The sequence below is a fragment of the Populus euphratica genome, unplaced genomic scaffold, assembly GCF_000495115.2.
Source record: "Populus euphratica unplaced genomic scaffold, PopEup_1.0 scaffold228.1, whole genome shotgun sequence".
Classification (NCBI taxonomy): domain Eukaryota; kingdom Viridiplantae; phylum Streptophyta; class Magnoliopsida; order Malpighiales; family Salicaceae; genus Populus; species Populus euphratica.
Genome location: NW_011500111.1, coordinates 308,148 through 324,918, shown reverse-complemented (window position 1 = coordinate 324,918; position 16,771 = coordinate 308,148). Strand labels below are relative to the sequence as shown.

Here is a 16,771-nt window from a genome sequence, read left to right as displayed (position 1 = left end):
TTTCTATGGGGAAAGAGCCCAGAATCCAAGCAGAAAACACAAAACTCCGGCAAAACCACCATGCTTTTATGGAGATTGTTAAGGCCATTGACGTTCAAAGTCTCCCTTCCATCTCCATCCTTCTCTATCAAAACCCACATGGAGTCTCCACCAAGAACCGTCTTGAACTCTTCTTCACATTCTGCACAAACGAAATCTGATATCAAAGACATTGGTATGGCTTCCCTATAACACTACAGGCGTGGCAAGTTCGGGGAGCATTATCTCCACTGCCTGCTAAAGTTATGGAGATTGTTAACGTAGAACAATCCAAGAAAAGTGGAGGAGTTCAAATTGCAGCTACTCAATCCTCATTGTTGATGCTCACAGCCGGGCTCATAGCGTTGTTACTCCAATTATTCTAGATGGTTAAGAGTGGATAACCATTCATTTCCTAGCTGTTTCACATCCCTATCCCGAAGTTTTGCTTCATCATATTGTGGTTCCACCATCATTGTTTTCTCCATCTTTCTGCTAGAATTTGGCATTCTTTTAACTATTAATTGGTGCACAATTCACTATCGGATTCTTTCCAATTCGACAAGCCATGTGCTGTTTTACTGTAAACCATCATTGTTTTCTCCATCTTTCTGCTACAATTTGGCATTCTTTTAACTATTAATTGGTGCACAATTCGCTATCGGATTCTTTCCAATTCGACAAGCCATGTGCTGTTTTACTGTAAACCTGTCTAGGTACGTGACATTCAGAAGAAATTCTTGAATTATTAATGCTGATGTATCATTGCCGTTGACTAAGTTCTACTGTCAACTTGTAGAATTAGATTTGTGAGAATTTCAATCTGCTATCATGCTGGGGTATTCGGGTTCGATCTGTTCACTTGTCCCCTGATATAATTGAAGATCCTGGTATTATGTCAATGTCTGTTACCCCTCTATGCACTTGGAACTGCAATAGTACAGATGTCTGCCGAGCTTGCACATCTTGTAAGAGTGTTGATAGGTTATGGAAGCATAAAGTCATGAATCATGTGTTAAGAAAAATATAGATTTTAGAGAGGACCACACAAGAAAGGACAATTGGATGAAAAAGCATCTGGATAACATCTATTATTGCTTCCATCGCAATTATAACTTTCATCTCATGGCCCTTGCTTTCTGGGTCTGTTCTGTATCAAATTCCCAGCAGAAAGGTTCAATATTCTTTGGATAAGGGTAGATTTTTCTGTTCCCAAATAATTGGATATGACATATTTCTTTCCATACTTGTCCATTACCTTCACAAATAGAATCGGATTCCTTCTCTTTTTAGGTGATTACCATATAACTTTTTACCCATATATTAAGCTAGCTGGTAACCATACATTTTTCCTCTGTTTTCGCTGTCGAAGAAAAAGCATTCCCTTATTAAATCTATTAGCTTTTTACGACAGCACATTACCTCTCCAGTGATCCAATAGCAAACTCCATGCATCTTTCTTGTCATTTCATCCTTAGCTCTCCCACTCATTGCTTCCATTGAAGGAGAGAAGGAAGCTTTGATTACTTGTGGAAGTGACTAAAAGAGGAAGGCTGTAATGGATATAAGAGCCTGATAGCTTAAAATAAGCTCCAATACAATGATGCACAATTACAAATTAAAGACAGACAAATCAAGACTTGTAAACGAAGTTAACATGAAATTAGCCAATGGCAAACTAGTCAATGCGGTGGCGTGCATGAGACCCATTTTAGTTGTTCAGCATCGAGCCCACTGTAACCATGTCGTAGCATCTGGTTTAGGCAGATTTAGAATCTATTTGTTATCGCGGTAGCCGTAGCGGTTGTGGTTGTGATTTAAAAAAATTATTTTATAAAAAATATTTTTAGTTGAAATTAGTTTTAAAAAATAGATATTTAGTTAAAACTGTAGTTAAAATTAAAATTAAAAAAAATAGTTTAATGCATTTAGTTAAAAATGTTTTTGAAATTGAGGTTATAAAATAATTTTTAAAAACATATATTAATATTGATAGTTTTTAATTTAAATTTTATGGATTTCACTATTTCTATTACATCATAAAATAAATCACACTTAAAAAAATTATTTTAACAAAAAATTATCTACAATTCCATTATGTACAAAATTCATCTGATAAGAACTATAAAATTAAATAAAATATTATAAAAAATAAAATTAATATTACAGTATGAGTAAATTTAATTTATTTTAAATTAATTTTAAAAAATAATAAAAATTTATTATTTATGTTCACGTCAACAATGCTAATAAAATTAATTAACTACACTGATTTAAAAAAAAACTTATTAGCAAACAGTGGAGGCATGCTCCACTGTTTACTAAACAGTAGCTTCAGTTTGGCCTCATAGAAAGTAGTAATTTGCTGCTTTTCATTTCCCTGTGTCTCGCACGCAATAAATTGGGAGACCCATACATAATAAACAATTTTTTTTTCTTAACCAAACATTTGCTCAGCGTGGTTTTTAAGAAACGAAACCTCTACCTCATAGCCAAACGGGCTCTTAAGGCAAAAGAAAATACAGTCGATTGCATCATCTCAATTATGAAGTTCATAGAAAAATTCATAAAGGTCAAGTTCTTTCGTAAACATATTTAGATGAGTTGAAAGGTTGAGAACACCGAATTTGGATAGCATGCATATCTATAAAACAAGTTTTTTTTTTTTTTTTATCGAGTTTAGGGTTCTATAATTCTTAAAATAGCATTAGTACAGGAGAAATAAAGTCTTAGAGGTTGTGTTATGTAAGTTTATGAAGATCATAGCTAGGAAGAAGGTGAAGATTATAATTCGTGTGCGGTAAATAAACTTCCAGTATAGTGATGGTAGTCTATTTTTTTTCTGTTTTTTATTTTCTCTTTAATTTTCGCACTTGATCTTTTAGTAGTCTTTGAATTTGTTTTTTTTATTTATTTATTTTATTAAAAATAATTTATAAAATTAAATTTTTTTAAATTTTATTCGTCTTTAATTTTTCCATCAAATTCAATCTTTCTTATTTTTATTGCTATTTATTTATTATTTAAGATAATTTTTAAATTTTAATTATTTTTTATAATTTTATCTTCTTTTAGTTTTTTTATTTCAATCAAGTTTGATTCTTATTCTTTTTATTACTATTTTTTTATTATAATAAATTTTTTAAATTAATATTTTTTTGTTCTATCCTGCAATATATTAATTGGTTGGGAATTAAGTTTTGTTTAAATTTGCTTAGTTTTTTTTAAAAAAAAATTCATGTCTTTTAAGTTTTATTTTTCATTATTTATACTAATGGGTGATTGAATTCTATTTTTTTTTTGTACATAGGATTTAATTAATATTTTTTTGTTCCACCTGCAATATTTTAATTGGTTGGGAATTAAGTTTTGTTCAAATTTGCTTGGTTTTTTTTAAAAAAAAAAACTCATGTTTTTTCAGTTTTATTTTTCATCATTTATACTGAATTCTATTTTTTTTTTCTGTATATAGGATTTTTTTGCTTTATTTACTCTTGTGTTTTTTCAGTAATATTATTAAATCAATCGATTTTATTGAATTCAGTCAAATTAATGACCTAGATTTTAATTTTATTTTATTTTATTTTTCTTTTTAAAAAACAGTAACATCGACTAAATATCTTTTTTTATATTAAAAAAAATTTAACTAAATCTATAACGTAGTATAAATCATCTATCTAGTATTAACTATAACTTTTAGGAGAATATTTTCTTAACAAAATAATTGTAAATTTTTGCTATCATTGTAACATCATTACTTTTAAAGTAATTATTTAATTACTAAGTATGTGTTTGACAATACAATATAAGTTGTTTTTTGATTAAAAATATATTAAAATAATCTTTAAATTTTTTATTTATTTTTTATATCAATATATAATAATCATAACAAAAAAAAAAAAGTAAAAGCATATTCTTAGATACTTTGAATAATATAAGATAAAAAAAATTAGAAAAAAAATGTAAAACAAAGATTGAAACAAGAAAACAAATATTTCCTAGATAATACAAACCCTTTAGCAACTAGCTTTGGAATTAATTTATGGTATTTAGATTGCGTAAACACATACCAGATTAGTGGAATCAAGAATATCCATTTTCCAAGGATGCATAAACTTATTCCTTTCTTTTTCTCTTTTTGACCAGTGAAAATACACACCTCATCCGTCCCCATCATCACGGGTTCATATTCAAAAAAGTTGCTTAAATTTTTTACCATATTTTGAGACACCACTAGGCCATTTGGCAGCGGCGGAGACACGGAGGCTCTTTAGAGATCCCGGTACCTTCAAGGAAACCCCTTTTTCAAGCTCCTAGCAATATTTATAGTTTTAGCCTAAAAAATAGAAAGAATAAAATTTCAGCTCCCCTAGAGTAGTTTTTTTTCTCTAATTTAGCCCCTCTTAATTTCATTTTCTGGCTGCCCTGCCATTTGGTCCATTGATCACATTCTTGTTCCACTAAATTTTGTTCAGCTTGTTCCAATGCTGTCTGCAGACTAGTCTCATGTCTTTTGATATTGCTGGCAGACTATTTCAAACAAAAGCATGGTGCTTCATCAAGAACTTGGCACGCTTCATGGAGGTAGCAGATCAAATTTAGGAAACCCAAAATACTCAAGCAAGAGCCTGGGGCAAAATCAAGAACTAAAATACGGCTTTAGGTGGCCTACTTGTCAGCTCAAGAACAACCAAAAATAGATGGAAGCAAGCAACATGCCAATTGAACTTCGTTGATCACAAATGAGCTCCCAAATTCATCCATGCATGGAATTACCTCGATTTTCCTCTCTTAATTAGGGCATTTGGAAGAGTAGTAAAGATTATTTTTAAAAATATTTTTTGTTTAAAAATAAATCAAGAAAATTTTTTTTTAAAATTTTTTTTTTATATTAGTATATTAAAACAATAAAATATATATAAAAATAACTTAAAACTAAATAAATTTAAATATAGTTAAAAACATGATTGTAATTAAATAATAAATAAAGAGGCCTTGATAAGGTCAACAAGCCCACGTGAAAGAAAATTGTTTATATTTGGAATTTCCCCTTTGGGACTTCCATCAGAAATTCAGAACCATATATCGGAGTTGTGGTGCTACAAAACTTTCTCACCCACACGTAACCTCAAGATGCCTGCCTGGTACACAGTATTGCTGTAAAAAGTTGAGTATTGGAACATGACTTTAGCAAGCAACCTTTGCCAAGCAATCGTTTTCTAATCCCACAAAAATTAACGGCACAAAGAAAATCAGCCATGAATTATGATCAGGACTAGCAATTTTTGAGTGAAAATTACAGTTGATCTCCTAACCATATTCACTCAAAGAAATTTAAAAACAATCAAACTTTCTTTATGCCATATTTTTTTCTCTGGATTGAAGAGAAATGATGGGTGCTAGCTAGAATTAGTACAACTAATCAGTATCATCCATGGAGCTATCAAGGCCAGATGTTGATTCTCTCATCATCTGTGAGCAGTGACCAGCGTTTCAATGAACCTCAACCCATCATACCTTGGTGCAAATTTATCCATGGAAGCCGATCTCTGTTGATCTTTGTTTGAGCCAGCTTCCTATAAAAGAAAAGGTATCGAACTTTAAGACTAATAGTTTGGAAAAACAAAGATCAGCCACAAACTAACAAATAAGCTTGAATTATATCAATAAACCAAGAAAATTTAAAGAGATCATGCACCAAAAGGGGAGATTTAAAATTCCATGAAACCCAAAAAATACAAGAGAGTACAAGGCAGAATCTTTATGGTTGAAAAATAATCTCAATTTTCTCTGGAATCAATTACAGGACCCCAAGACAGGGCAAGGCGAAGGGGCAAAAGAAAAAAGACAGAGAGATAAGAACACAAGAAAACAACTCCCATGGGAAAATTCAAGAAAAAACACGAACCCAGAATTGTTTTGTCAATTGTCTTACCTTAACATTGGAGTTACAACTAGAAGATGTGGAAGAAACAGGGAAGGCAGAAGCAGCAGCAGCAGCAACAGAGGCTGCAAAGAGACTTGGTTTCTTCATTGGCATGGTGATCTGTTTGGAATTCAAATCCTTGGAACTTTGTAGAGGACAGGAAATTGGAAAATGGTTTCTTGGAGAGAGCTGAGAGAGAATGGTGCGTGTCTCTGTGTGTGTCTGTGCATATATATATATATATATATAGAGAGAGAGAGAGAGAGAGAGAGAGACTGAGAAGGATTCTTGGTCAGTGAGGGTAATTTTGAATATCAACGCGGCAACTGTCACCTTCTCTGGGGTCTGAATTTACAATTTTGACTTTGTTCTTTGAATTATTTCCTTTTGTTTAAATTTGGTCTTTTAGAGTGATGTTATCAATACATGAATTTGATGCGTTGAATGGGTGGGTTTGTTCATCCCATTTGTCACCATTATTGAATTGAAAGATTTAGTTTTTTTATGGTTATATGATATTGCAAGGAGTTTTACAGTCATCAAGCGGTGATTAGTAATATTTTACTAGTTATTTCGTTAAATTATATTTAAGGGAATAATTAGATATAAGTAAGAGAGAGAAATACCATGAAAAAATATTTTTATCATTTTGATAAATCATAAATTTTATTTTTTTCTCACACTTTTATTTATTTTTTTAATGTTGATGTTATTGAATAATTAACAGGATGCTATTAATTTGACAATAAATTTAAAAACTATATATATATATATATATATATATATATCCCAATAAGATCATTATATATTAAATTAAATATAGAAAATATTGACAAGAATGTAAAATAATCTCCAATATAAAAACTTTAGTAATATTAGCATAGATAGAAGGGTATCCATAACGTCTGATATAAATATATTTAATCTATATGATTTATTCTCAATTTTAAGTATGCTGGACGTGATAAAAAATAGAGCTAGACTACTTGTTGTTAAATCAATGATCCATAAAATATTTAGTTTAATAAAAATAAACTTTTATACATACTATTTATTTTAAAATATCTATCTTGTGAGTTTTTGAATAATAATAATAATAATAATAATAATAGTTATGGATTTGAAGTAATTAATGAATCCTAATTATTGGATTGAAATTCATTAATGATGAATATTAAATGATTAAAATTATTTGAATCACTCAACTGGGATAGACGTTTTTTTGGTACATCTAGAAAAAAAGAAGAAGAGGAAACTCCAGAAAAAAAAAGACTTAAATAATTTATACATGCAGTAATTTTTTTAAAATTTTATTTAGTTTTGTATTTTAAAATTGTTTTATAAAATTTAAATTTTATTTATTTACTTCAAATTAAATATTTCTAATAATTTATTAATATTAAAAATAATTTTAAAAATAAGAATTTATATTATTTTAATATATTTTTAAATAAAATATACTTAAAAAACAATCATCACGATATTAAACACGATATAAACAAATGCTCTTTAGTAATAACTCTCCAGTCACGATCCTGTAAAAGTGAAGGGGAAGGGAAGGGAGGGGTAATCCTGTAAAAGGGGAACTTTACTTCTAGAATCCGATTAAAATTTAAAAGGGGCAATATAGTAATAATACAAACGAGCAGAGGTTTTTTCGCGGCATGTCGATGATGGTTTTTAAAGACGACGTGTCGGAGTGAGTCCTGATAGGTTGATTTTTTCATGAAGTAGTCAGTTAATGGTCGACACGTGTATGGACAAGATGGGAGCACGCAAGCATCTCCAGCTTCACAAGGTTATTGAGAATGAAAACAGAATCGTGACATGGGAAAGAACAAGAAGGTATTGGAGGATTAAAGAAGTGGTGGAGAGGGAAGATACTATAAATGATTTTTGTTTTGAATTTGTGATCCCAATTTTCTCTCATACCCTTCTATTTTCTCATGGAAATCTCAAAAATTATTATTATTTTTTAAAAAAAATTGGGTGTATAAATTAGGTATTATACATATAATTAGGGAAAAATATAGCATTTTCTTGGGTATCAATCTACCTTATTTATTAAATTATTTCATACCGATATAAACCAGTTTCTATGTTATTTTAAAAGAGTTCAGAATTTTTTTGTTTTAAATTTTGAATTGTTATTATATAGTATATATTGAAAACATAAATTTTATTATATATTTAAGTTATTTATCAACATACGAATTCAATACCCTCTCACTATTTTTTTTTAAATTAATGTTTTAATTCTATTATGACTCTTGTTGAGACTTGAAGGAAAAGAAAAGGAAATTATATATCGCAACCCCTAATAATCATGTAGTAAGAATATGATTAAAGTTTGTAGGCAATGTCGATGCTTGATTAATTCCTGACAAAACAATTTAGAGTGAAGTTATTTTAGCAAATAAATTGTTCTAAAATGAAGATTTATTTGATTCAAGTCTCTAATTAATTTATATTAAAACATTAAAAAAAAAACTAGAGAGTGATAGTTGTAAACTAGAAGGACAAGTTTCTCAGATGACAGAAACGTATTATGGAATTCCATTTAATAATGCAAGTTAATAACATCATAAATGAATTGGTATGATATTGATGGATAAACTTAAAAAATTCAGCAATAGGTAATGATCCAAAAATACACCACTTTAAGAGTATATTTAAAGAGGATAAAAAAAATTAACTGTGTATTATTTTACAAAGTTATTAAGCTTACTTGTATCTTGATGGTTCCAAACTTAAGTCATAGATTAAAAATTAAATTTAGATAAATTTAAAATAATATAATTTTAATAACCTTTTTAAAAAAATTAAAATACTATTTTTTTAAAATTAAAAATAAAATTAAATTTTGATTGAACTACAAGTTAATTTGTATATAATACAAGATTGTTTTGAAAGATGATACTAATTATTTTTTAAAATATTTTTTATTTTAAAATATATTAAAAAAATATTTTTTAAAAAAATTATTTTTAATACAATACATTAAAATAATTTTAAAAAAAATCAAAAATTAATTTAAAATTTTTAAACATCGTAGTTGAAATCAGATTAGCACAATAAACTTAAGAATCGGAAGGATTTACACTGTTTAAAAACACATTCCACGAAATAACATGATTTAACCTTATCGTGCCCAAACATACGTAGGAGCTAACGATTTTTCTATTCCTGAGGCTGTCCTTACTCGACAGAAGAGATTATCAGCCATCTGGGATCATGACACGTGTCATACAAATTATTTTGTCAACCACTATTTTTATACCAGATCTTGTAGAGGTGGGTTTGGTCGGCATTGGTCGAGAGGCCTAGCAGTTAAAGGAGAAGGTGGAGAACGGAACCACCACAGCAAAAACAAAGCAGAGATTATTTTCAGATGACAAGAGAGAAAGCAGACGCCAAGTTTCCAAGGTGAAGCTGTCACTGTTGTTAACCTCCAAACAAAGGCTCTGTTGACCGGTGGGCCCTTTGGAACATGTTTTTGTATGGATTCAATAGAGGAAGGTGACATGTTCAAGGAATTCTGGGAAATTATCTAGCTTGTTCCCTTCTTTCCTAGTATAATTCATTTTCAATTTTGAGGGTAGTTTTACTTATTACATCTTGAGTTTTTTTTTTAATAATTATAAATTTAATTTTTTTTTAAATTATTAAAAATTTATATAATCATTAATTTCATAACTTATAAAATTAATAAAAATATATATAAATTAACTTGAATACTTATATTATTTAAAAACATAATTTATCGAGAAATTTAATTTGATTGTATCAATTCTCATTTAAATTAGTATAAAACCCGCTCAAGCTAGTCCAAAATTAATAAAAATATATATAAATTAACTTAATATTTATATTATTTAAAAACAAAAAGTTAATCAACTTATAAGTTAATTTATCAAGAAATTTAATTTGATTAGATCAATTCTCATTTAAATTAGCTAGTCCTGATAAATTTTCTTACCATGATTTATTGTTAAATTAGTTCAACATGAACAATAAAAAGTACTCAACAAAATTAACAAATCAAAGGTGTAGACTATTACATTTTAATACTATGTTCATCCCATGAACTCCATTAATTTGATTCGAGTAACTATTATAAACTACAAAAAAGGAGGTCATACTCATGATACATTTTTAAATTCTTGATTGTGAACCATTACAATCATATGTAATCAGGGTACCTATCACTTTGTGAAATGAAATCCAACAAGATTTTCACAATCTAGTGCATGGACGGTATGATTTCATCATCCTAAAAGCCTTTTAACAATGGCATAGAGCAAAGAATATATTTATAGAGTTTAATAATAATATGGTAATGATTATTTTTTAAAATATTTTTTATTTAAAAATATATTAAAAAATATATTTTTTATTTCTTAAAATTTATTTTTTACACAACACATCACAATAACATGAAAATACAATAATAATAATTTAAAATAAAAAATTTATTTTTTTTATAAACATTTCAAAAATAAAATAACAAATAAGCAAGCTTTAATTTTATCTTTAAAGTTAAAAAGTTGTATCTAATCGGTAAATCACATATAAATAATTAATTAGAAATGATAGAAAATTAGAATAACATTGAATTATAAATTTAGTGTTTATTTGATGTTGCGATGCTTGTGTTTTATAAAAATATTTTTAATTTGAAAGTATATAAAAATATATTTTTTATTTTTATCATCTATATATTAAAATGTTAAAAAATATTAAAAAAATAATTTAATATTTTAAAAATGCATAACGGTGCTTAATTTTAAAACTTCACAATAATTTAGCGGGCACCAAAAAAAGTTGGATCCGACAATTCAAAACATGACCTATACCGAATAAGGAGGCGCACGTGATACTATGAGAAGGACACCTCGTTAAATAAACTACTTTCATAGCCGTCAATTTGATATATGTATGAAAATTAATTCTTAAGCCAACATCATCTTTGCTTTGATAGCATGAGAGACCAACCAATCACTCACTATATATTATTTTATTAAACCCAACATGACATTTAAGATCCTATATAAAGTTCTAAAAAATATTGTGAATGTTATTTTAATTAAACTCTGATAATTCATTCGTTAATTAATTAAATATCAATTTATTTTTTTAAAATAATATTTTTTAAACTTATTTTGTAAAACCCATTATCTGGACTTTAAGTTATTGCATAAAGTAAATAAATTAAATATAAAGATATTGTTTTAAATTAATCTATTACATTTACTTGTAATAGAAAACTTGCAGCAATGGGTATTGAAAATTGCTGCAAAATACTTGCAAACATTGCTAAATTTCTTTAAAATATTATAGATTTGTTGAGAAAGGTCCCTTGGGTGTTGCAATCAACTACCATTCATACAAGACTTGTATGAATCATCATGGTGTGATCATCAGGATATTGGTGGTGATCATTCGAGTATTTGCTTATTTGTTTGTAATAAAATCCTACATGGGCCCCCTGTGATCATATGGTATCGATTCATTGCCTCATGAGCATCAAGATGGTAAGAGATTGATTATTGATAATCAATATTAGCCAACATTAAAAAAAAAAACCGTGTTTATGGTTGTTGGATAAAAGAATTAATGGCTGAAAAAAAATCTGATGGCTGAAAATTCATGAGTAGATTCAGGCTAGCAGATGAAAAATAAATTTTAACTTTAGATCTATGCAGCTGCATCACATGAGCAGATGAAAAATAAATTTTAACTTTAGATAGTCTATGCAGCTGCATCACATGGTTTCAAATGGCGAGCTCATTCATGAATTATTAATAACGACAGTGAAGAACATAACAAGGCAAGCTTGGAGATTGGAAAGCAGGAAGGCCGGTGACGTCGAGCAGACAAGACCTCAATCTATGAACTATTCCCATACATACAGTCATCCTCCTTCCTCTCGGCTCGACAATGTTTAGGCCCGAACAAATCCAGGTATCACAGACTACTTGTGCATGTCAGCTTCAGCTAGTTAGGCTGTCCATAATCAAGTCCACATCTCATTTTCCCACCTTCCACCTGACACCAACATAAATAACAAAGAAATTCAAAGAGGGATAGCAACAAGCGTGAATTGTGAATTGTTTTTTAGGTGGCTCTCCTGCATTCTCTCTTAAATAATGACTGGGAATCTGATAAATTGGTTGGTAGCAGTAGACTTGACATGGGGTCAAAGAGCTTGTTGTTAGTTGGTGATGTAATTATTAGTAACCAGCATCACAAAACCTAGCTCCGAATCATATCATGAATAGGCCCCGAGTAAATGCTGTCATCAAGCATATTGAGATACGGTATGACCTCTCGCCCTCTCCCTCCTTCACTCTTTTGTGAAGAAAAATCATCATAGGAATCCATTGTTCATGTTCTTAAAGCACATTACAGCTCGAAGATTCCTGTCTCGTCCAATCAAAAGCAACATTTCCAACAGATGACTCACGGCATGCAAGGAAATCAGAATTAATAAAAAGACTGAAGCAAAGTATGCACAGAGAAGACACCAAAACACGCATTCAGATCATGCATCCTATAAAGTTAGCTATCCATCACAATATTATTAATATCTACAACTAAAATTTGGCATTTTCCAGATGCACCTATTTTTCTTTCTAGCTAGGCACCCAAACACAACTCGGGAATAGAGATGGTTTGTAACAGGGACGAGTTCTCTGGACAGATCGCAAGCCTGAGTTGACATTGCACAATGCAAGGCCCTAAAAACAGGACTGTTATCACACCACCAAGGGGGATCAACAAGCAAAGCCGGTGTTACACCACCCATAGTAGCCAAATTGGCAAGGATATCTGCACATGAGTTGCCCTTTTATAGACACACTAGTTACATGATGATTCTTAATAACCCAATTTCGCTAAGCACCATCAACTTACCAAACAAGGAAGAAGAAGCACAGTATCGCTTCTGCAACTACAACAGAATGAAAGCAGAATCAATCTCCATCCGCAGCTGCTTAAAATCCCTATCCCAAGCTAGCTCCACAGTCAAACCTATTCAAGATGGCCCACATCTAGGTAACAACAACTGAGCAATAGCCAACCTGAAATGAAAAAACTCGACGCCAAATCCACTATTATGATATTATCATGCAGGTATGCCCCCAGCACCAGCAATGCAAGGCGATCTCTCACAAGCCCCAACTGTGTTCAAAATAATCCATGCATGATCAGTTGGCTTCCATCTACTATGATTCAATTCCAAGGTCTAAGAGTGGTGGCTGCTACCACATCTTGAGGCATTTTGACCTCACAAATATCTCAACTTCTACCACTGGAATGAGCTCTACAACACCAAACCTGAAATAGAGGCAAACCATTGCCCCTTACCTACAGAGAAGAACTCTGTCTTTGCCAAGACACAACCATGCAAATGGAGACAAGTCTCCTCACTGCTAAACAAAGAGAACAAACAACTTGATCTGCAATGCCCCTTTTAAATTTCCAAGTGTTTGTAATCAGCCCAATTTCCCAAGTTTCATATGATGGTGATTGTTTATTAGAATGGTTTTTTTTTTTTAGATTTAACAGATAGATTATCATAATTTTTATGTGGCTCACATGACAAAAAATTTAAGACACTGAGCATAATATCACACTAGGGGAAAGAATGAACTTCATTGTAATTTTTAGGGATAAAATTATCTATTATTGGGAAGAAAATAAAAACAGCTTATGATATTCCTCCACATATTATGCCCAGTGTTTGCTTAAAGTTGCCAAACTAAAGGAAACTAGATTGTATTTGTCAAATTAGTGTAGACTGGCTAGGTTATTTTTTGCTTTCTAACAAATAAGGGAAAACAAAATTTAACATGGAACTTTAGAAAACCTTGTCCTCGACTCCCAGTTGAAATGGCAGCAATAACATGAGTTCTTAGAGAGGTGAATTTTTCAGCAGCAAAATCTCTTAAACTGCAGCTCTCACTGTCGATTCCAACAAAACAAAGATGATAAAACTGTAAAAAGCTTCACGATTTTATGATGGATGAAGAAAAATAAGAAAGGCAAAGACTAACCATTTATAGTGTTTTCTTAACCAATTAAACAGTGTTTTTTCATAAAAAGACTCTTTTTTATTGAATAATACAGAATTGTTATCATGTTTTTATTCATTAATCTTAAAAAGGAACCATGCACTGCAACTTGAGAAATTAAGTGAAGGCTATCATTAGCATTTAACAATACCAATTTTGGAACTTCTGAAGCAAAGATTGAGCCTTGATTGATAATTATATATCCCCAATGATATCATAAGGTCATTGTCACTGGTTTCTGCAGTTTGACAAGTTAATTGACAACTCCCAGGCACAACTTAAGACCTGCCTCACATCATTTTCCCACCAACAACTAAGCATTCCAGTCAGTGATTATTTGGAAGAAAAAAGAGAAAAACCAAAACCAAGGGGATGAGTCCTAAGTCTGGAACTAGACCATAGATTATATTGTTTTTAGCAGCTCTTTCAAGAAGTCCACTAGGCCCTCCACAAGACTACTATGCAGCCTGCAGTTTTAAATAACAGCCGTTAAATCATTATTTAACAGAATCATGGTATCCTGTTACTGTTATTCAGTGTTATAGAATCATTACCGGCAAATAACACCAATAATGGCTATAACAACGTTATATAATGGTAATGACTGTTGTATTGCAAATAACAGCTCAATAACAGTTCAATTATAAAATTAATTTTTGAATATTTTTGTATTTCAAGTTCATTTTTCATATTTGTTTTCACCTTTTTCATAGTTATTATTATTGTATATGTTTAGTAAACTTATGAGAAAATGATGAACTATTAAAATTTGTTTAGAGTTGCTAATGCATTCATGACAACAATGAACATGACCATTCTTTTATGTGTGAGATAGGCCGCAATCTGTGATAACAATCGTGACCACATCCATGATTAAAAATTACAATGCAGCTAGCATAGGCTAACTAGCAGACCTCTAATTTTTCCTTGTGGTTAGTTAGAACACATCCAACTTTGATCTTTCTTATAGTCATTATTCTGGACTTCAATAACTTTATTCCAAACCTTTTCCACCACATTGGTTTAGCTTGAAAGGCAGTATAGCTCTCAATTTAATATTCCCATGGTTGCCCGACATCATCTACTTAATTTTTCATTGACTATTTGAGGTTTCCCAGTTGACAACAAAAGGCATGGAAGAAGAAGAAACAAAGTAAGAATCTTACTAAAGTTCACGCTAAACATGTTGGTGTTTTCACAATTGCCAGTTCTACAAACTAAAATTGATAAAAAGTATGAATTGGTCTAAAGACACTATTGCTCAGCTAGTAAACGTCAAGAGCACAATCCTGCAAACTATGTTCTCCGAAATGCTAGTGACTACTTATGAAACGAAGATCAGGATTTCTGCAAATTCATTCCTCTCAAGTTATAACAACAATAAGGAACAATCTATAATTTGTTTTTTATACACTTTGGACCACTAGGACAACTTCACTGTATATAGTAATTCAAATGAAAATCAAATTTCCACTAGACATCTCCTCGTTAACATTCACAGAGACACAACAACAAATATCTTAAATCAGTCGAAATAACAACAAAAACCTATCATCTATATTCAAATTTCCTTTAAATGAAAAGGTTAAAAAATATATTCCAAATTCAAAACAACAAAACCACATTCATTACCTCCATTTTTCTTTAATCATGAAGAACCCTTGAAGGAATCAACAAACCCACTACTAAGCAACCTCTCAACATACTTTCCCAAAATATCCACCTCCAAATTCACCTTCTGACTGACTTCCTTCAAAGGAATAACAACTTTCTGCTGTGTATAAGCCACTAACATAAAATTAAAACACTCTTCTTCCTCCATAACATCAACAACTGTCAAACTAGTCCCATCCACTGCAATAAACCCCTTTGGCACAATATATTTCAACAGCCCTTTATTTGCTTTCACTTTAATCCACAAAGAATCACCCTCTGGCTCCTTCTCTACGATCACACCGGTGCCATCCACGTGACCCTGCACAAAATGTCCTCCCATTCTACTATTAGGCTGGACTGCCCTCTCCAAATTAACCAAAGATCCAGTCTTCAACTCAATTAGAGAAGTTTTTCTCAAAGTTTCAGGAGATAACCCCACAGTGAAGGCTTCGTTAGTGAAATCAGTAACAGTTAAGCAAGTCCCATTAACTGCAATGCTATCACCTAAATGCACACCTTCAAGTACTGTTTTTGCCTCTATTTTAAGGTCGAAGCCACCATCTTTAGTGTCACCCAAGCTTTGAACGGTGCCCATTTCCTCAACTATACCAGTGAAGAGTGATCTTACTGGCTGAGGATGGGATTTGGGTTTTGGGTTTTTTGAGAGTTTTGTGATGGTCAGACAGAAAGAGTTGGGTTTTGAGATTGTAGAGAACTTGTTGAGATTGTGGGGTTTATAAGAGAGGAGGTTTAGGATTGTTGATTTTGTTGCGGGGATTTTTGAAGGAAAGTATTTCTGGGTTATCGAGAGAGAAGTTCGAGAGAAAGAGAGTGCCATTCTTTTCTTTCTCTTGTCTGTTTGGTTGCTCAGAAAAAAATTGAAGGGTTTAGAGTTGTAGACTACTTACAATATCTAGAGCTCTTCTTTGAGCGATATGATGAATATCACGTCATCAATGTAATGAAAAGAAATCATGGTGTGAAGCTGCCTTGTTTCTTATAACTTTGAACAGCCCTATTCTAAAGGAAGGCTCATTGCTCAACTCCCAGACCTTACAATCTTCGATATCGCAGTCCAATAAAGCAAAAGATTTAA

The 16,771-nt window shown here is 30.9% G+C and overlaps 1 protein-coding gene and 1 long non-coding RNA gene across 3 annotated transcripts; both read right to left on the bottom strand.

Annotated features, from left to right (window-relative positions):
• Positions 1 to 5,200: 5,200 nt before the first annotated feature.
• On the bottom strand, positions 5,201 to 6,178 carry LOC105109783 (uncharacterized). The gene is made up of 2 exons (XR_839328.1): positions 5,954 to 6,178; positions 5,201 to 5,594 (listed from the first exon to the last, which is right to left on the bottom strand). It is a non-coding gene; the product is annotated as an uncharacterized LOC105109783 (long non-coding RNA).
• A 5,401-nt stretch (positions 6,179 to 11,579) lies between these two features.
• On the bottom strand, positions 11,580 to 16,771 carry LOC105109784 (riboflavin synthase-like). 2 transcript variants are annotated; one of them, XR_839329.1, is made up of 3 exons: positions 15,652 to 16,771; positions 11,693 to 11,992; positions 11,580 to 11,641 (listed from the first exon to the last, which is right to left on the bottom strand). XR_839329.1 is itself a non-coding variant. In XM_011004597.1 (2 exons), exon 1 carries the CDS (start codon positions 16,511 to 16,513, stop codon positions 15,668 to 15,670), a length of 846 nt encoding a protein of 281 aa, XP_011002899.1. In that variant the 5' UTR covers positions 16,514 to 16,771; the 3' UTR covers positions 11,662 to 11,992; positions 15,652 to 15,667. The 2 variants fall into 2 exon arrangements, 1 of the variants encoding a protein (XP_011002899.1); XM_011004597.1 differs by lacking the exon at positions 11,580 to 11,641 and having other exon boundaries at positions 11,662 to 11,992.